Here is a 20,676-nt window from a genome sequence, read left to right on the forward strand (position 1 = left end):
GAGAGCCTTAGGTTTTATGCAGAGGGCTTTAGGCCATGTAAGCTTCCTGTTCCACCCCCCCCACACACACACACCTTGATAATAACAAAATTAAATCATATAACAGAAATAGCAGTAATCTATTGAGCTCACTCTGATCCAGGAACACTGCTAGACCTTCCTCTTGTCTACATTTCCTGAGCCTCTGAGGGGCTATAAACAGGCCCATTCAGCGATAAGGGAGTTGACGCCAGAGAGGGGAGAAGTCAGCCCTCATTGGCCAAGGGACTCCTGACTTCAGGCCCCAGCCTCCTGAGCCTGGCCACCACCTTCCAACACAACCTGTAAGACTATAAGGATAGGTCTTTTTGCTAATGTTTATTTCTGATTCTCAGGAAGCACAGTCTTAGGCTCAGGGGCCTGGGCTGGCCTGTGGGCTGGGAACCCCACAGGCATGTGATAGGGAAGAGGAGACACTGGAGGGCAGTCGCCCAGGCATGTGGCCGCTCTAGCCCAGCATCCCTGCTAGGCAGAGAAAAACAGATGCTGGCCTCCCAAATCCTGCTGGACTCCCTCCCTTCCTCTGGTGGGAACCCTGGCCAAAGTCCAGGCTGCCATCTGGGTCTGGCTCAAGCCAGGCAAATCATTTGCCCCTGTTCCAGTTTCCTGAGAAGCTGTCCTGATGATGCCCCTGTCAGGGCAACTGGAGGGCAACAGAGTTGGCCCATCCCACAGCATTCAGCCTGTGTCTAGGGATAGCCCAAGGACCCTCTGCAGGATAGGCCGAAAAGCCAGGCCTCAGGATCCTGCCTCAGTCTCCTCCAACAAACTCTGTGGCTTGGCGGGTGGGGGAGATTCATTAGAGCTGCAGTTTCCTCCTCTGTGGGATGGAATCAGAATGCCGGCCCCACCCAGATGTATGCAGTTGGGGGTCTTGCCCGGAGTGGGCTCCTAGCCAAGGGCGTGGAACTCCTAGCCTGGGCGGAACTGCAGGACCTGACCCCTGCATCCTTCAGAGTGGCCCACTCCCATCCATGCTCCCACCTGGGAAGGAGAGAGAGGTGTGATGGGGAAGGCAGTGGGCCTTCTCCTTCCCCTCTCTGTGTTAGTTAATCCTCATGGCCAGGGAGATCTGGGTCTCTTATCAGCTCATCGTGTTTCAGAGAAGCTGCTACCTGTCCGAGATCACACAACCAGTGGGGCTGAGCTTCGAGAGGAACCCAGCAGCCTGGAACAGAGGCTTAACTTCTACGTGCCTTTGCCTCTCAAGCCACTAGGCTTCCTCCTCCTAAAAGCCCTGAGGCTGTGGCCTCTCTCAGTCCTGGGGGCCTGCCTGCCTCCTGACCTGTCGAGTGGCCATGGGCGGTGACTATCTTTTAGCCTTAGTTTTCTCACCTATAAATTGGAGCTGCCCCAAGCACTAAAGGAGACACTGTTTTTATCTGTTCAGCCTGGCCCTGGTAGGGGCCAGTATCCTCCTAGTGATACCTTAATATGTCCCATCCTGTCACCTCTCTTGTATGCTGGAGCTGTCCAGGCCTGGAGGGGCAGAGGCCTGCCCAGATCCTGCAGCAAGTCAGAGGCACAGCAGGGCTATATAAGGAAGCCACGCTCCCAGCCCAAAGGATGCACCATTGTGGTTGCTCTGCAGCACAAGCAGCTAGAACAGACATTAGCATGAACAACCAGGCTTCCAGGTTGTGAATTGGAGGTCAAGTTGAAAGTCTAGTTCATCTTCTTTGCAAGGCCCCCAACCCGGGTCCCAGATCTCCCTGCTGGCAGTGATCCCAGGCCTGGTGTCTGTGGCTGAGGCCCCGGTTCCAGTGCTCACCTGGGGAAACTTGGTGCAGCTGGATTCAGCTGGTCTGAGTCCTTACCCCACTGGCCTAGAGTGAGGGTGTAAAAGACCCCACAAGGGGTCCACCTGAGGACTTAAATTATATATCCCAGCCCTTGGCCCAAATGCCACCTCCATCCAGAAGTTCCAGCCTTCTTTCACCCCTCCCTCTATTGCCCTAGGATGACTGCTCAGGGAACTGGCTGTTTTTCTGGCCCCAAGGCCTTAGCATTCCCACTGCCCAGGCCTGCTCAGCAGCCTGGGCACCTGCCTGGCCACTGTGGCCAAGAAGGCCACAGCCCGTGCCTGCACAATCCTGTGGGCAGAGGCAAGGCCCAGGCATGTGAAGGTGCTGGGGTGGGCAAGTAGTCTAAGGGTTAGACTCAGCTCCCCAGGGAGGCTCCTCCCCTGCCAACCTCTGTCTCTGCCCACCACAGGATGCTGGGCACTGGGGAGGATGTGTATTTTTGCCAAGGGAGTTCACAGTCTGGGGGAGGTGGATGTGGACAGCCCATCGGCCTGCTACCAGTGCTGGGCACAGGGCTGGGCCCTTTGCAGTCCACATTTTAATCCAGCCTCAAGGGCTGGGGATTTTATAGATGAGGAAACTGAGGTTCAGAGAGGGCTGGCACTTGCTCAAGTTCACACAGCCTCTTAGAAGAAGCTGCATGCTAGTTCTTCCTACTCTGCAGCCTCTGCACTATGTGGTCTGTGCCTCACAAGAGGCTCTGGGTTGTGGGGGTAGGGATGAGATAGAATTGAGAGGAGGGCTCATAAGAAGCAGAGGACTTTCTTAATTAGGGGAAGGAATCTGGAAGGCTCTCTGAAGGGGGGCCTTTTGCATGGGGCCTTGATAGATGGCTAAGAGCTTAAGGGGATGGCATTCTAAGAGCAAAGCACAACCTAAGCAGAAGTAGGGGCCTTGAGGAACAGCATATAGGGGGATGCTGGGTGGGTTGGCATGGGTGTCCTGGTGCCCAAGGGCCTTGCATAACCCTAGAGGACCTAGGATTGAGGGTGCTGGCTGTGCAGCCACCTTGCTCAGGCTCTGCTGGTCCAACCTGCTCAACCACTTCTTTCTGGGCACTGCTCAATACCCCTGCTCACAGCTCTGCCAAGAGCTGTTGGCAAACCCTGGGTGAACTCTGGTTCAGGAGCCTAGGATCCCTCATCCTGAGCCCCAAACTGCTCTGCCACCTCCTCACAGCCACCTCCTTCAGAAAGCCTGCCCTCATCTGCCTTCCAATAGAACAATTTCTAAGACACAGTGACAGGGTGGAAGGAAGGTCTAAGGAGATCAAATTACCTGTGTGATTATGAGAGATTTCTACCTTTCCCTGTAAACTTGTCTTTAGTTTCCTAATTTGCTGTTTTTCATCAGAACATTATAATGTGTGTTCTGTTCTCACAAAATATGTGTCATTACTCTGCGTTTCTGTGACCTCCTCTCCATTTCTCATGCCCCATCCAGCACCCCTCTGACCCCACCCCCGTCCTCCTCCTCCCAGCTAGGGGGCAGGCTGCGGTGCCGTGGACACTCACACCCAGGTTCTCGGTTGCACCATCCATGAAATATGCGTCGTGCAACTCTCCCTGACTCTCCTGGGTAGAGCCAGCCGGGAAGAGTGACAAGCTGGCGCCGTCTGCAGCCCTGGCCCAGGTGGCGGCGAGACCCGGGAATAGAGTCGAGTGTTTTATAGCCCGGCCAGAGTCACGTGGCGGGACGGACGTCTCCGCCCCCGGCTGGGAAAGGCCTCTCCGAGGCCGGGCGGGGCTCTCCATGCGCTGGAGGGTGCCTGCGGGGCGTGTCCGCCGCTGCTGGGGGGATGTGCCTGGCGGTGCTTACACACCCTCTTCAGCTCCGGGCCACCTCTACCAGCCCCCACCCGCCAAGATGGCTCTCTGAGCTGCCTGCTTGCGGAGGAAAACTGAGGCTTGCTTGCAGGCAAGGGAGCTGGCGAGGTCCTCGGCCCTCCCTGCCCGGTGGGTGACTGAACCCCTCGGACTCCCCGGGTGTCAGAGCCCAGCCTGAGACCTGGCAGATCTAAGCAAATTGCGTGCTGCTGCCTGCGGGTGGTGGGGGAGCTAGAGGTGGTGATGGACAGCTGGGAGGTGCCCTGGGTCTCTGGCCCAAGGGACAGCTGTTACTCCATGACTCCCCCTGACAACAGGACCGCCCATCCAGGGGCCTTCAGTGGACAGAGAGGGTAGAGGAGCCCAAGAGGGGGCTCAGAAGGATAGGAGCTGTGCAGTGGTCAGTGCAGGACTGCTGTAGTCCAGGAGATGCCCACCTTGTGAGAGCTCCAGGAAAGCGCGAAACTCCCAGAAAGCCCCTGCCCCCTGTCTACCCCAAGCATTTCTCAAGCTGCTCCCAAACACAAATGTATTGAGGACAGAACTTGTGGAACATTAGGCAGCCTCTGTTAGCTGGTTGGCAGTTAACACGGGCATAGATTGAGCTCTGCTCCTAGTGCCCAGCAAGCTTGATCTCTTCCACCCTCTCAGTCACCTACCAGGACAATATTACTGTTACTTTCTCCATTCTGCAGATGAGGAAGCAGAGGCCCAATTAAAGCACAGGTCCAACGTGGAACCAAGAGGCAAACTTGGGTCCTCCAGGCCCCTAGCCTGGCACTTCCCTACCATTTGGTACTACCCCTAAGGTCACTGCTCTTACTTGCCACCTATCCAGTGCCTGAGGCTGAAATCCCTGCCCATGATCATCTTGGTGACCTGAGGCAGGTTGGACCATGTTCCGAGTGCCCTTCCCACCTACACTACCCCCAACAGGACCCTTCAGGGTGTGCCATCCCCAGAAGTTGTCCAACAGCACCATCCCTGCTAGCCTGGCCTTTCTGCTCCAAAAACATGAGTCTGTTCTCCTGTGGCCCCACCAGTGCTCTGGGTGTAATGCGGATGGTGCTGGCAGCCAAAGCTTCAGGGACAGTGATGGTGATATAGAGAAGCACAAACAGAGAGGAAGCAAGGAGAGAGGCCAGAATGAGGACCAACTCTTGGCACGGATCAAGTGGGGGACCCCATCCTGCCCCCTTAGTTGGGTGGGCCCCAGAGACAAGCCTTTTCCATGTTGTTTGCCTGAGTCCTGGGCTCCTTGTGGAGGGGTCTGAGGGTCCCCAGAGTTCATGGTCTCTGGGTGGGGTAGGGACTATGTGGGTCACTCTGGCTCTCCTTTGGACCAACCCTCCAGGAAGCCTGCAGGACAGGCCTAGGTGGATGCTGGAGGTAGGAGTCTGGACACTGGCCAGTGCTACCTCTGATGGACCTGTTTCCTTGGCTACAAACCTGGAGAAGGGAGAAGGGGAAGTACCCCTTCTGGGTGGCTGATATGGACCCAGCCCTGCTTGGGAATTTATGCCCTGTGCACTGAGAGGCTGCCAAGAGCTCTTCCAAGGCTGATAGCCTGTGACTTAGCAAAGTGACTACACCTGTGCCTCTGGCCAATGTGAGCTTATCCTCACCAGGTGTCCATACACATCATCTCACCCAATACCTAGCTCCAGCATCGTCTGTCATTAGCCCATTTCACAGGTGAGAACTCAGAATCAGAGAGGTGTGGTCACCTGCCCAGGGTCAGACAGTTAGCGTGTGACTCAAGCATCACAGGCCCTTCTAAGGTCAGTACCAGCCAGGTTATGGGGCACACAAGCAAGATTACCTGGACCTTGCCCTGGCCCACCCAATACGGCACCAAAGGGCAACTCCATCATGCAGAGTGGCTCCAGCTAAGCTTGGTCTGGATTTCCTGGCCCCCACACAAGCCTGTTTTCCTTGGGTACCCTGGCCCAGGGCCTGTCTCTAGAGGAAAATCCACCTGCATCCCTTCTCTACCTTCCCCACAGTGTGACCTGTACAGCCTCAGCCCCTCTGCCCTTCTCTGAGGACATCTCATTGCTGCTTGAAGTCTCTAGAGGAGAAAGATTGGCTGAGGCTAGTGTGGGCTTGCAGCCCCTGAGTCCATGAGTCTGCACAATCCTGAGGGCCAAGAAAGAGTTCCTGGTGTTTAATTTAAATGCTTCTTTCTCCTAAAACACCAGCTCTACTCTAAAGTAGTGGTTCTCCACAAAGGGTGGTTTTGTCCCCCAGGAAACATTTGGCTGGGTCCCAAGACATATTTATTTTATTTTATTTTTATTTTTTTACTTTTTAGGGCCACACTGGAGGCATATGGAGGTTCCCAGGCTAGGGGTTGAATTGGTGCTGCAGCTGCTAGCCTACGCCACAGCCATAGCAATGCGGGATTCAAGCCACATCTGTACCCTACATCACAGCTCATGGCAACTCCAGATCCTTAACCCACTGAGCAAGGCCAGGGATCAAACCTGTATTCTCATGGGTCCTAGTCAGAATTGTTAACCACTGAGCCATGAAGGGAACTCCCCCAAGACATTTTTATCTGTCATAACTTGAGGAGTGCTACTGGCAACTACTGGGTAGAGGCCAGGGATGCTGCTAAACATCCTCCAGTGTGCAGAACAGCCCTCACAACAAAGAATTATCCAACTCAAATGAGACTGAACACCCCTGATGTAAAACATTTTTAGAGCCAGGGGGACCTTGGTTTGATTTCTGCCTCTGCCATTTACTAGCCGTGTCACCTTGGCCAAGTAGCTTCCTCTCTTTCTTTGAGACACAGTTTATTCATCACCAAAAGTAGCACTAATGGTGGCCTTCATCTTAAAGGGTCTTGAGGGAGTTCCCGTTGTGGCTCAGTGGTTAACAAATCCGACTAGGAACCATGAGGTTGTGGGCTCGATCCCTGGCCTTGCTCAGTGGGTTAAGGCTCTGGCGTTGCCGTGAGCTTTGGTGTAGATCGCAGACTTGGCTCGGATCTGGCATTGCTGTGGCTCTGGCGTAGGCCGGTGGCTACAGCTCCAATTTGACTCCTAGCCTAGGAACCTCCATATGCCGCAGATGTGGTTCCAAAAAAGACAAAAAAAAAAAAGTGGGTCTTGAGGACAGATCAGATTACACATATCCAGTACTCAGAACAAGGCCAGGTACTGGGGAAGCTCCATCAGTGATAGCCATTATCCTCCTTTTCCATTTTCCAAGGTGAACCTCAGGTTGTGGGGAGCTAGGGTCTGGAGGCTGGACCAGGAGCTCCTGAAGGAGCAGCTCTCCTCCACTGCTCTCCCTCTGTGGTCCCTGGTACAGGCTGGGCCTATTGTTGATGTTGAGGGAGAGGCTGGGTTGGCCACTGTGGACTTGGAGGGAGGAGCCAGAAAGGAAACTTGATTCCAGGTGAGCAAAGGTCACCTGAGGCTCACCTTGCTCACCCTTCCCTCCAGCCCAACCCCAGGGAAGTCATGGGGTGGGGGTGGGGATTAAGACAGAAACCATGCTAATGATTAGTCCCTTAGCTCAGGGAAGTGCCATGGATTCACAGCTAGGCATCAGGGAGGAATGTCATTTGAATGGACAAGACTGAGACACGTAGATATAAGAGGGTGCATGGGAAATGGCATTTAGGCCCAGGGAAGAGCGTGTATTAAAAAATGAGTGTAGGAGTTCCTGTCATGGCTCAGTGGTTAATGAATCTGACTAGGAACCAAAGGTTCTGGGTTCCATTCCTGGTCTCACTCAGTGGGTTGGGGATCCGGTGTTGCTGTGAGCTGTGGTGTAGGTTGCAGACGTGGCTCGGATCCTGCATTGCTGTGGCTGTGCTGTAGGCTGGCAGTTACAGCTCCGATTAGATCCCTAGCCTGGGAACCCCCATATGCCACGGGTATGGCCCTAGAAAAGACGAAAAGACAAAAAAAAAAAAAACAAAACCAAAAACCAAAACCAAACAAACAAAAAAGCAGAGTGTAAGGAGTAAAGCATAAAACCTATTTCCCAAATGTTGGTCCAGTGTGACCAGTAGGGTCCAGCTTGGTGGAACGAGCCTTCCCCAGTGAGGTAGGGGACAGGCATCAGGGCTGGGCATTTAGGTCAGTTTTCAAACCAGGTCCTTCCTCCTTCTGGAATGTTGGGTAACAGCCTGCTCCCCTTCCCATCCTTCCCTAGGGTGGGAAGAATCATGTAGCTTTTCTGTTTCTAGCACCCTTGCCCCCCAACACACACACACACACACACACACACACACACACACACACACAAAATGGTTTCAGGATTCACATTTTTACCAGGGCTCCCCATCCCTGGAGGTCTCCTTGGACACCTGCTCTCCCAATTCCCACAGCCCTGTAACTCACCTGGTCTGGCCCCTTCTCTCCACCCATCTTCCCCAACCCAGGGTCTTCTCATCAGAACATCATAGCAACCCCTCTGTCCCTATCCAGCCTCTCTCTTCTCCTATAGCCACTCTGTCCCATCCATTTTCCCCCAGAGGCCCAGTCCATTGTAATGGCTGCTAGCACTTGCTCCTTGAGAAGACTGAAGTCTTGTCCATGGCCTGTCTCAGCCATGGGCCCCTTGATCAGCTCAAGTCTCTCCAGGAATTGCCCCCACTTTCGTCCCTTCAGTCTTAGCTGGAAAGAGCTGTCCACACTGTCCCCATCACCTCTCAGTGTCCCCCAGGAAGTCTGGGACCTGGAACCTTCTTCTTTGCCTCTGGAAAGTGACATTTCTTTCAAGTATGGAGTCACTGGATGGTTTTCTGAGCTTTGGGGGCAAGGGAACAGACTTCCTGGGCCTTACTCTTTCCCTAGACTTGAGGCCCAGAGGATACCCAGTGAATGAATGAATAAATGAGTTATGCCAGATAACCAAGTTCTAAGTCTGGAAAGGAATCTCCCCCAGGTGATGAAGAACTCTGAAAAGAAGCGTCAGGAGAGAGGAATACTGGTGGAGCCTGGTAGCGACTCCTCCCAGAATCGCTTGACTAGCAGCGGTAGACCAGCTAGAATTTCCCACCCTGGAGTCTTCCCACTCGTCTCCGGGGGCAGGGCCAGGACTAGCCGGCCTGGCGGCGGGCACCCAGCCCGGCCGCGTCCGAACTCCAGCCAACAGGAAGAGAAAGAGCAAGACTGGGAGAGGCGGGCCAGCTGGCGGGCGGGGAGTCCCAGGCGCCGGCGCTGGGAGCTGGGGAACCCCCGCTGGCGCCTCCCCGACTCGGTGTGCGAGGAGTAGGGTGGGGAGAGCGCGCCCCTGGGCCTCAGCGTCCTCTGTAAGATGGGGCCCTTTCTGAGGGATGGTACGTGCCCTAATGGCGGGCGGGGGCAAGGAGCACCGGAGCTGGCGGAGCGGCCCAGACACTGTCCGGCGGGCCAGGAGATGCCTAGTCGCGAGACCCTCACGGGGCAGCTGGTGGAGGTGGGGCCTCAGGGGGGCGGGCACTCGTGGGGGCGGGCCCAGATCGGGGGCGGGGCCGGGGCCGGGGCCGGCACCTGGGTGAGGTCGCGCCGCCCCGCCCCCTTGCACTTCCGTGTGCCCTGCGCGGGAGCGGGAGGCGGCGGCCCCGGGATCCCTTGAGCGACCCCCGGCGTCTGCCCTCCGCGCCGAGGCCTGGGTGGTACCTCGCCGGCCGCCGGGCCCGTTCCGGTCGGGCGCTCACCGACCCCGGTCCGCGCGCGTGCCCCGGAGCCGCGCCGCGAGCCGGACCCCAGCCACCGCGACCCCTGGCGCCTGGCCCTGAGCCCGGAGGTGAGTGAGGGCCGGGCCCTGACGTGGGATTGGATTGCCCCGAGGGCGCGCAGCCCCTCCCTTTCCCTCCCTGCTCAGGTTCCCGTTTCCGAAACTGAGCCGCGGCTGGCGAAAGTCCCTCTGCGCATCGAGACTCGCCGGTGCCTCCGTGCCCCCGTCCGCCCGTCTGTCCCTCTGTCCAGCGGTAGGGGCAAGGGGCTCTCGTCCGTCTTGTTCCCGGCCTTTCTCTACCTGCCTGGGTTCCTAGCGTCTCCGAGGGTCTGCCCGTCCCTTCCGAATCTTTGGGGCCTTCTGTCCGTCCATCCGTCCCCACCCCTAAGTTCCCTCGTCCTCCTCTCCCTACTCCCCGTCCGTCTGTCCTTCACCTTCCTCGCGCTCCATCACCCCGCCCCCATCCCACCTCCGGTCGCCCCCTAGATCCCATCCTCCTGGAACGGCGCCTCCAACCCACGCTCGCCGTCGCATGCCTGTCTGGTCGCCTTTCTTTTTCTTCCGCGGGTGTGAGGCCAGGCTGCCCGCCGGGCCTTGCCTCTCGCCCCTGGGACCCTGCCCGGCCCAGCCCTCGCGGCGCCTCCTTCTTGCTCTCTCCTTTCAGACTCTAGGTCTTTCTCCCCATCTCTCTCCGGGCTGGGAGTGGCTTCAGTCTCTACCATCCGTCTCCCTTCCCGTCCCGCCCCTGCGACCCTCTGAGCCTCCTCCTCCGGTGGCCCCTTTCCAATCCCCACGCCTCCCCCGTGGGGGCCCAGCCAGGAGAGGGGAGGGGGTGGAGGAGAGCAGAGGTGAAGAGGCAAGAGGTGGGCACGGCAGAACTGCCCCACTCTGCCAAACTCCCCCATTTGCCCTTGTCGGGGATGGGAGAGCCCACTGAACCCCCCACTTAAACCTGGTCAGAAGGATTTGGTGTGACTACACGACCTTTCTTTCCCCTCTGGCCTCTGCACTAAATGCCTGGATCCTGTCTTGTGTTGAGTTGCCTGTATCTGGGCATGTGGATGTATTGTGTGTTTCCCTGTGTGTCCTCACTGGGTCTGGGATTTGCCCCTGTGTGTCCTTTTAAATGTGTGACTTGCTTGTGTATGTGAGTATGTCTATTTGAGTGTCCTAGGCTTTGTGTGCCCTTGGCAGCTATGTGTGTACTATGTTCTGTCACCAAACACCCCTCTATGTGTTGGGGTATGTGTCTCTGTGTGCCTGCTGGATGGGCTCTATGCTGCACACTGAGTATATATTATGGTGACCCACTAGCCATGAGTACATTCGAGTTGTTAATTGTGGGAGCCGTCAGTGTTAGTGTCAGCCCACTAAACTCATGTGTGTGTCTGTATGAGTGTGCCTGTGTGTGCACTTACATGTTCTTTCTTTCTGTCACTGAGACACTGTGACCAGGGTTTCCTTGCGTTTCCTCATTTCTGCCATGGACTGAGCTGGGGTGTGGTGGGCAGGCTGGTAGCGGGCAGTGTGTGTGTGTGATGTGGAGGTCTTTGGATAACTGTATCCGGCTATGGGGGCAGGTTTGAGGGATCTGGTGTGTGGCAGGAGTGAGAGGGGGAGAGGCTGAGGTATGACTGGTGGGAGACTCACGGTCTGACTGTATGAAACTCAGGATGTGTGCTCAGAGAATCATTGTGATTGTGGGGAACCGAGAATGCCTGCGTGGGGGTGTCAGTAGCAAGAGGGGATGCAACAAGCTGTGTGATGCCTGTGCCCTGGGGTGTCAGTGCTGGCAGGGAAGGTGAGAGCCCTGGCACGTGCACGTGTGTGTGCCTGTGTGTGTGTGCACATGTGGGAGACTGTGAGGATGTGGATGTGCACGGGGCAAGCTCAAGCCCAACCCTGGCTCCTTGGGAGATGGGGAATTCCTCTCCCACCTTCCTCCACTCCCCCAAGTTCACAGACACCCAAGGGCAACCTTTGGGGTTTGCAATGTTGTGACCAAGACCTAAGGCTCCGGACCCAGGAAAGATTTGAGCTCAAATACTCCCTGTGCCTTTTAAGAGCAAGAGCTGGAGCTAGGCCTCTCTAAGGCTATTTCCTTATCTGCAGAATGCAGAAAGCAGTGAGGACTATGAGTCCTGTGTCAGAGGTCCTTTAGTGCAGGCTTGGCCCATAATGAAAGCTCAGCACATGCTAAGACTTAGTTGGTGGCCACTCACCTCCCCCAAACTGTATGGTCCCCATTCTCCTGGGACCTGGAGCTAATAAAACCCAGATAGCCCCAACCCAATTTCCTGCCTGCAGTGTATCTGCTGCCCCCCTCCCAACCCCTTGACCAGACTGCTTGTGGGAGGGAAGTTGGCTGGACAGAGACCCCACCAGCATCCAGCCCTGTTGAGCCCACATGACACACACACACACCCACCAGTCTCAGAATCGGCAATGGGCAGAGAGTGGTGGGCACGATTTGGAGTTGTGACTGTAGGGCACTGACTCTGTTTAGCTGGCACAGCTAATTGGAGTTTAAATTAAAATTAGAAATAACTTAAAATACAAAAAGGTAAAGTTTAAGGATGCCTCATCCCTGAGGGAGTGGTGATGGGAGTCTTCACCTGGAGAAGGAGCTCATCCTTGGGGAGAAGAATCTTTTGTGGCAGCCTGGGCTGACCTGAAGAGAAAGTGCTCAGGCCTTTCAACTGGGAGACGTGGGGCACCTTGCTGCCTTTTCTCTTCCTTCCTTCTAGGATCTCTCTGGGCCTCTGTTTTTCAGCTGTATAATGGGCACAACAGTAATGTGAGAATCACTTGAACTAGAAGGTGCAAAACAAGGAATAAACAGTGTCACTATTCATTTGGCACTGCCAGTGTGAGTTCAGCACAGCAGCTGGCATGCCATATCATTGGAACCTTGGAACCACCTGGGGAGATGCATTCTCCACATTTTAAAGATGAGACAGGAAGTTCCTGTTGTGGCTCAGCAGTATCTTTGAGGACGTGGGTTTGATCCCTGGCCTCACTTAGTGGGTTAAGGATCTGGCGTTGCTGTGAGCTGTGGTGTAGGTTACAGATGAGGCTCAGATCTGACATTGCTGTGTCTGTGGCATAGGCCAGCGGCTGTAGCTCCAATTTGAACCCTTGCCTGGAAACTTCCACATGCCATAGGTGTGGCCCTGAAAAAAAAGTAAATAAATAAAAGATGAGACAAACTGAGGCTCAGAGGAATTGCCCCAGGACACAACTCGGTGGTAGCTGATTGCACCCTAGGTCTCCAGGCCCACGGGCAGGCTTTTGAAGACAGGAGGATTAGGAACAGCCTTCTTGTTGTGTCTGTGGTCTGGAAATGCTCCAAGGGCTGAGACAGATTGTTCTGACCCCTAACATGGAATAGAAATATAGCTGGTGCTCTGGAAAAGTCGGGCCCCACACCATTTCACAGAAGAGAAAAGCAGGTACAAAGAGGCCAAGGTCTCAGGGCCAGATGTGCGTGAGCTGGGCCTATGTCGGCCATGCTGGGGCTGACTGATGAGGAGAGCCTGTTTGGTGGTGCCTCCCGACTCAGCTGTTTTCTCTTGTTCCTGCAGGTCCGCTGGGAACTGGCCCAGGTGAGGGTGGCTGGCCTACTTCTCCTGGTGGCGGTGGTTGTGGTGGTGGTGGAAGTAGGAGCCAGGACTAAGGGCAAAGGGAAGCAGGGAGCCCCAGGTAAGATGGGGTCCTCTTAAGCAGATGGACAGTGTACAGGGGTGGCCTTCCTCTTTGGCTCCTCCCCTTCCTTCCTGGGACTTGGAGGTGTAGGGGGGCACCCAGAGTCCTTGGTCTGGGTATGGGGCCTGGGCGCCCAGAGCTGTAGTAGTTTGCCTGAGAACTCGCTGCCTGGAACTGGCTTCTGGCCCAGGGAAGGCTTTGGCCTTGGAGCTCAGAGGCCTGAGGCCCACCAGGGGTTTGGTGCCAGGAGCAGTGACACTGTGCTGGTCAGTTAGAGAGGAGGTGGTATCTGAACCAGGAGTGAGGATGGACGTGTCAGCTTTTCCATGGCCCCTTATCTCTGCCTCAGGCTGTCTTCATCGTCACACAGGGAAACTGAGGTTCGCCCTGAGTCCCTTAGGGGTTGGACAACCATCTGGGGATGGAATGAGGTCTCCCAGCTCCTGGCACAACCAGGTTCTCTTCCACACCCTAGTCCCCCATTTCCCCAGCTTCTCTGGGGTCAGAGGAGAGACTAAATCTCCCTCCCCAGACTCCAGATTCAGGGTGAGCTGGGCAGGCACTAAGGAATGCTGGAGAAGGCTACACTCTCTCAGGCCCCTTAGAAAGCTGAAAATGCCTTTCTTGGGGGCCGGACTTTCCTCCAGCCCCCATTACAATGGCTAAGTATGAGCTATCCACTGACTGTCCAAAGTCCAGTGATTAGGATTCAGGGGCGGGGGGGCCCTGGGAAGCTACCAAGGGTGGCAAGGGTGTTCCTCCTCCCAGATCAACCCCTCATGCCCACCCTTCCTGGCTGTCAGGCACCTACAGGTCTTGGGGATGGGCTCCCAGTGCCTAACTCTGAGGAGGGGGCCAGAGAGGGTGGAGGGGTATGAGGTCGGGGCCCCCACTCCTGGAGTGGGATTGGGGGCTGAACAAGGGCAGAGTCTATTCTAGCTATTCTCTTTATTCAGCCTACCCCCAAACCTGGTGGGGAGAGGTGACGTGACCTTGGCTGGCTGAGGGCCTCTGCTGTGTCAAGTCAGGGGGTAATTCCCTCCTACCATGGAGCCTCATTCCACAAGAAGTTCAATTAATTAGCTTTGGAGCCAGGCTCACTTTCTCCTTTCAGACATCACCTACCTCGCTGCATAGACACATATACACTCACACAGGGATATAGAAACTGAGCTGCACTCGGCACCCACACCCGCATACCCATGAGTGCCTGCACACACACCACACATGCGCACACACACAGGTGTTCACATGCACTCAGCCGCAGGCACGCTCAAACACGCACGCAGACGCTCACCCAGTCATCCATGCACTCAGACGCCTGCCCACACATACCACACTGTGCCCATTCTGGGTCAGGAAGGGGGGTCCTTGGTCAGGGTCACAGTCAAGCCTGCATTTGGCACTGAGGGTGAGGTTTGAGGTGTGTCCATGACCACAGGCACTCCAGAGGACTGGGCCACATTGGGAGGTGAGTTCTGCGCCGGCCTTCACCAGCTATCCTCCTGTCCTGGGCCAGGTCCCCAGGTCAACCAGGACTTGGCATGGTGGGAGATAGGGGTATGCGTGAGGGGGAGGGACTTTGTCAGCTGTTCTGGCACCGTTTGTGGCTGCTGCCACAGAGGAGGAAGTGGGCTGCTTGTGGTCATGGGGCTAAGGTGCTCAAAAGCGGGTGTGGGGGATGTCCTATCAGTTACTCTGTCCTCTGCAGTGTCCAGGCTTGGTGCAAGTGGAGTTGCTGGACTCTGGGGACTGGGAGACAAGCAGGGTGCTTCTGGGGCAGTCTGTGCACTTTCCAAGGCCGGAGCACAAAGAGAGACCGTCCGAGCTGTTTCCGGAGGCTCACTTCCTCTGGGCTGCCCAGGAAGTGGTTTTAGAATGGGACTGACCAGCTCTCCATCTGTGGCTTGCTCCTCCCTGGCCTTGCCTCCAAGGGGAGCAGTGTCTGGGCAGTGGATTAGGCCGACTGACCAGGCTTTCCTTGGCCAGGAAAGTGCTGGCCAGGCCTTAATGGATGCTCAGTGAGAGCGGTAGGGGCACTGACACCATGGAGTTCTCTGCAGCCCTCATTACCCCGCCTCTTCCCTTCTTCCAAGCTGTAAGCTGTGGCTCAGAGCATTAGGAGTGCTTGGACACAGGGGTGACCCGTTGTGTGTGAATGAGACGGCTGGGCTGTATTGCTGGGATTAAGCAGTTCAGAGTAGCCGTACGAATGAAGCTGGGCAAGGGGCTTTGATGCCCAGAGCCTCAGTGTCCTCCCTGACCAATGAGACCATGATAGCATCCAGCTTTATGGGATTGTGCTGCTGCAAACAACAGATAACGTCTGCCAAGTAGCTAGCCCCTTGCCTGGCATGCTGTTAGTGTTTAAGGAGTAGAAATCGTAGTTACGTAAAGCACTTAGCACCCGGTTCATGGTAACTGTTCAAAGAATAGTGAGTGATACTGATGATGGGGTTATTATCTTCTGATGGCTTGGGCACAGGCCTAGTGTCACAGGGCCAAGTGGCTGCGGAGCCCAACTGAGAAACCAGGTCTGGATTCTGCCTCCAGCGGCAGTGCTGTAGAGTAGGGACGGTTCTGTCGTTTCAATAGGTTCTGCGTCCTCCTAGGAGAAGAGCGCCAGGGTGGAGCAGCTGTGCCCACTCAGCGGCCCAGCCCCCTCCTGCTCTTCTCCCCCTCACTCCCTTTCAAAGAGAGAAAAATAGATCTCCTGACAAATGGATGCGGGGAAGGAAAAGGCAGGCGGCAGCTGCCTGCTGCCCCCTCAGGCCTCCCCCGGGCCCCTCCCCAGCTCTGGCTCCCTGTGGGACATTTGGCTTAGAGAAGCTGAGGCTGACAGTGAGGGGGTGGCTGGTGAGCCCTCCTGCCAGCCTGCCTACCCTTCGGACCCCTGGAGTCAGCCTTTGGGTTGGGGAAGGGGGCGGACATCTGCAGCTGATGGAGGCTGGAGGCGTGAGGAGAGCTGAAAATCCCTTCGTGCGCGTCCATACAGACATTCTTGCCATGTGGCAGCTAGTGGCAGGGACCTGCCTGTCCCAGAGACACACAGGTCAACCCAGTGAGGGATGGGCTCAGCTCCGGCTTTTGCTATCCAGGGCCAGGAAGCTGGAGGCCTCGTGTATTGATGGCAATGATGGTGGTGTAGTAGCAGGGCTGGCGGGCTGGAGTTCTGCAGGGGCCTTGGCTAGGAGTGTGAGCGAGGGCACTCTGAAGGTTTAGGAGCAAGACCTCTGCAGGCCTCAGACAGATCTGGCTTTAAATCCTTGCTTGGTATTTACTGGCTCTGTACTCTTGAGCTGTGTGCTGCTTTGAACCTCATTTGCCTCCTCTGTGAAATGGGCAGATCAGGGATTGTTCATCTGAGACCTAAATGATAAGAGCTAGTGTATGATTTGGGAGAGGATCAGGAAAACGAAACGGTGGGCTCAGAGGCTCCTGAACGGGAAGGAAGGTAGCCATTCAGGGAACCGAAAGAGGTCACTGTGGCTGGGGCCGAGGAGCAGGGTAAGGTGCAGCCAGGAGGCCAGGGAGAGGGATTTGGGCTCATCAAAAGGGAAATAGAAAACAATGAGGACTTGAGCAGAGGGTGATAAGCTCTGTCTAGTCGCTGAGGCAGAGGGACCATGGGGGCCAGAGCAGAGGACGAAGGGCAGAGAGCAGGCTGGTGCAGGCCCAGAGAAGGTGATGGTGCCTAGATGGGGTGGTGATGGAGAGAAGAGAGGACTTCAGGCTAGACGGGAGGCAGAAGTGGTAGCATTGCTGAGTGGGGAGGAAGGGGGAGGGTGGAAATGACCCCCAGGTGTCTGGCCTGAGTGCTGGTGCTGCTAGTAGACAAGGGGCACTTCCCTGGCAAATGTCAGTAGCTTTGGTTTGGTCATATTTGAGCACCTCCAGAGCGTGGTGAGGCTGGGGAGGCAGGTGGGTCCATGAGCCTGGAATTTAGGGAGGTCTGGGCTAAAAGTGGAGACCTGAGAGTTGAGAGGTAGCACATAAAGCCTGGACTGGGGAGAAGAGGGTTCAGCCTTTGGTGGGGAACTCCGAAAGGCCCTGGGTACAAGGCTGGGATGGCTCTCCCTCGAAGGTCCCTGCCAAGGTGCCCAGGAGAACAGGCTTGTGGTGGCTGAGCTGTTGTTTTCACAACAGACTCGGAAGCTTTGGATCATGTCTATGGCTATGTTGAGTAAACAGGTGCAGTGGAATAGCCAGTCGCCAAGGCCTGAGGCTGGAATCAGTGTCCACTTGGTGTAGGCTTGGGGGCTGAGGTATGGGGCCAGGGGAGATAGGAAGAGAATTGCAGGGTCTTTCAGTGTCAGGCCTGGAGAAAGGTCTCATTGTCAAGAGAGGGAACGTGAGGCCCTGAGAGAAACAGTCGCTGACCTGGGGTCTGCTAGTGGACTCAGCTGCCTTTGCCCAGCCCAGTCTCTTCCCAGAGCAGAGAAGAGAGGACTTAAGGATAGGCAGGAGGCAGAAGTGATAACATTGCTGAGTGGGGAGGAAGGGGGAGGGTGAAAACGACCCCCAGTGCCCCCAGGGCACCTCAGAGAGAGAGCCGTTTTACGCACTGATCCAAGGAGGTTTGGGGGCCCCTCTGGCTATAGAACAGCTGGAAATGGGCAGTGGGGCAGATGGGGAGAGGGCCTGGTGTGAAGATGACAGCAATGATAAGGATGATGGTACCAGGTCCTGCACTCAGCACCTCCTCCTAAGCAGGGCAAGATCGCTCCTTTCAGAGATGACGCCAGAGTGCTTTGGCCAAGCTCTCAGGGCACCCGGGGCAGACCAGACCTGAACTAGACCTGTTCAGCCCACACCCAACTCCTGCTCTCCAGTTCCTCTGTTCAGTGCTTGCCATGGGATGGCACACTTCAGTCCTGCCTCTCTCCAGCTTTCTCCTAATCCCTCCAATGGGAGCATCATGCTGGCCCTGCTTACCTTGTGGGGATGGATGACAAAAGCCTTAAATGGCTGTCTCATCTTCTCCCAAATGCAAAGGCTGTTGTCCACAGTCAGGAAAATCATGGGGACTCTAGGAGGAGGTGCAGAGGTGGGGGGCTGAGGCATGGACTGGAGACCCCTCTCTGTGGGGGATGGTGGAGGAGCCAGTCCCTTCCCCAAGCACATGCCTGTGTCTCCCACTGGAGGCCAAATGGACAGTTCTGAGGCTAGAACCGGGAGTCCCTCTCCTCCCCCACCTCTTTCAGAGCTGCTCCTTTGGCTTTGTGGCTTTGGGTGATTTATAGCCTCTGTCTTTGTTGGGTTCTGCCCACTGAGACTTGAGCTCTGTGGAGGTCTTGTGTGGGGTGCCTGCCTGGCTGCTGCACCTGCACCCTCCCCTCCTCCTGTGCCCCAGGCCTGTGGCTGCACCTGTGACCCCTGGCCTCATCCTCAGCCTCCGCTGACTTCCCCTCAGAAGCAGGGGTGGCACCTGGTGATGAGCCTGACCAGCCCACTCCTTCCCTTACATGCTTTGGACTTTGCCCTGGGCCAGGAGGGGCTTTCCCTGCCTCCTTCAGTGGAGAGGCCCAGCCTGCCTGGTGCCCAGCTGCCCTTCCCTCCGCTGTCCCCAGCCACTGTGCCCCAGGGGCTGCAGGAGAAAAAGCTACATTTGGGCTTTCTGGTGCCAGAACTTCATCAGGCACATGTGGGTTCTTCCAGCCTTGTGAGTCTCTCTCTTTGCCTGCCTGGAGCGTCCGTGCCCATGTGTACGTTATGTGCTCGTGGCACTCTGGGTAAACACATCTGGCTGTGCATGAAGGTGTAGATGTCCTGTGTCATCTGTGTGGGCCTCGCTGTCTGTCAACAGAGCTGGTGAGTGGTGGTGTGTTTCTTAGCGTGTGTATTATTGAGATGTCATAGGGGTATGTAGTGCCTATGGTTACAGAGTTTTGTGTGTGCATGTGTGTGTATCCATTTGCAAGCAGGGCTCCCCACATGTCACTGTGGGTTTGGGTCGGTGGGTGTGCCTGTGTGTGCACAAACATGTGGTTATTCTGGGCAAGACCCTGACGTACCCCTCACCCCAGCTCCTCACAGAGGCCCCCTTGTCCTCTGTCTTGCATGAAGGGGCTTTTGTTCCTCCCTCAGGGGTACCTGGAGCCCTCCCCTGCCTGAGCCCATGGCTTCCCTAATCCTAGAGCCGGCTGAGTGACTCAGGCCTGTGCCTGGTGTGGACTGTGCCCCCAAGGAGGTCCTGTACCCCTCACATGCTGGCAGGGGTAAGCATGAGCCAATGACAGGGTCTCATGACCTACCCCTCAGATCCTTCCAGAACCTCTGGCCAGGTGGGCCTATGGCACCCCTGGGCATCTCTCAGATTGAAGCCCTTCCTGACATGCTCCCCTGACACCCACTGACAGGCCCCCCCTGGCCGTCATTCCATCCCAGCCCCTCTTGCTGCCTGAGCAGTGGTCATGTCCCCCTCTGTAATTACACATTTATTTTACTGTCCCCTGTCAGTTTGTGTGTTCCAAGGGCCTGGTGTCTTGTCACTGTGAGTGCCTGTTAGCAGGGCCAAAGGAGGCCTGGGGTTGACCTGGGGCCAGGCTAGGCCTTCAAGACATACAGCCCCCACCCTATCATGTGCAGAAGCGGGCCGCCACAGGCATGGGTTTTCCTGGGGGAAAGGCCAGGTTTTTTCATTGGTTCTGAGGGTATGACAATTACAAAAGGTTCAGTTGTGCTGCCTGGGCCTCACCTCTGATTCTCATCAGATTCCAGTGGGCCAGATCGGCAGCAGTGGAATGTTTGAATGTCCCCAGGACAGTCAGATGTGTGGCCAGAGCTGAGAAGGCTGAGCTACAGGCAGACACACCCAGGTCCTCTGTGTGAGTGTGATCCTGGACACCTGCACAGGGTACCTGCTGGGGGCATGTGAGATAGAGGGGCAGCTGGCTTCCGGGCAAATGGAGGACGGGCTGGACCTTAGAGCAATCTGTAAAGATATGTAAGAGTTCAAGGGGACATTCTGCCTGTGCAAAAGTAGGGGGGTTGAAAGTGAGGCGTGTGCTCACAGAGTAGCCAAGGGTAAGATTTGAGGTGGCGAGCAAGCCAGGGCTAAGCTGAAGTATGGGCTCCTCCTAGGGCAGTGGGAGCCCTGGAGATTCCAGCTGTGAGAAGACTGAGGGGGGAGGTTCTGGTGACAGGTAGAAAGGGTCCTTGGAGAAGGGGAAGAGAGCCCAGGCAGTGGTTGGTCTATGTGGGGTGGGGGAGTAGGGAGGAGTATTGGCTGGGAGATAAGTGCTAGTCCTAGGAGGGGAGCAGGTGTGGGAAACATCCCCTCCTCTGGGACTTGGCCATGACCTGAGACCATGGTTGGTTCTCCTCCCAGGACATGGGGGCTGGGACCCTGGGAAAAGGGCCTTAGAAGGGTCTTGCTATCCCTTCCCCTCCCCCACCTCCTCCTCTTCTTGCTGAGCCCATTTCCTGGGTTGTGAAACCCCTGAGGCCTCCTTAACTTGCTTCCGTCTGGGAAGGCAATGGGGGAAGCGAGCCTCCCAGCCCAGCTGCTACCGCCTGCCTGCCCTGCCAGGCAGCTTCTGCCACACCCAGCCCCCTTGCCCTGTTGTAACCCTGCCAGGACCAGCCCTGCTCCCTCCTTCGATCACACTGCCTCTCAC

At 56.3% G+C, this 20,676-nt stretch overlaps 1 protein-coding gene across 10 annotated transcripts in view; it reads left to right on the forward strand.

Annotated features, from left to right (window-relative positions):
* The window catches only part of PRKCD (protein kinase C delta), a 32,411-nt gene continuing 20,929 nt past the window's right edge, over positions 9,195 to 20,676 (forward strand). For 2 of the 10 annotated variants that reach the window (XM_013981774.2, XM_021068962.1), the window contains exons 1-2: positions 9,492 to 9,605; positions 12,937 to 13,054. Coding sequence is in view for 1 of the 10 variants with exons in the window: in XM_021068957.1 (XP_020924616.1) it covers positions 18,822 to 18,868 (47 nt within the window). In the remaining 9 variants the exon portion in view is untranslated. Of the gene's footprint in view, positions 9,422 to 9,487; positions 9,606 to 12,936; positions 13,055 to 18,538; positions 18,869 to 20,676 lie in introns of those variants that run through there. The other 8 variants (XM_021068959.1, XM_021068963.1, XM_021068960.1 and 5 more) reach the window with 6 other exon arrangements.

The sequence above is a fragment of the Sus scrofa genome, chromosome 13 (assembly GCF_000003025.6).
Source record: "Sus scrofa isolate TJ Tabasco breed Duroc chromosome 13, Sscrofa11.1, whole genome shotgun sequence".
In the NCBI taxonomy this organism is placed as follows: Eukaryota; Metazoa; Chordata; class Mammalia; order Artiodactyla; family Suidae; genus Sus; species Sus scrofa.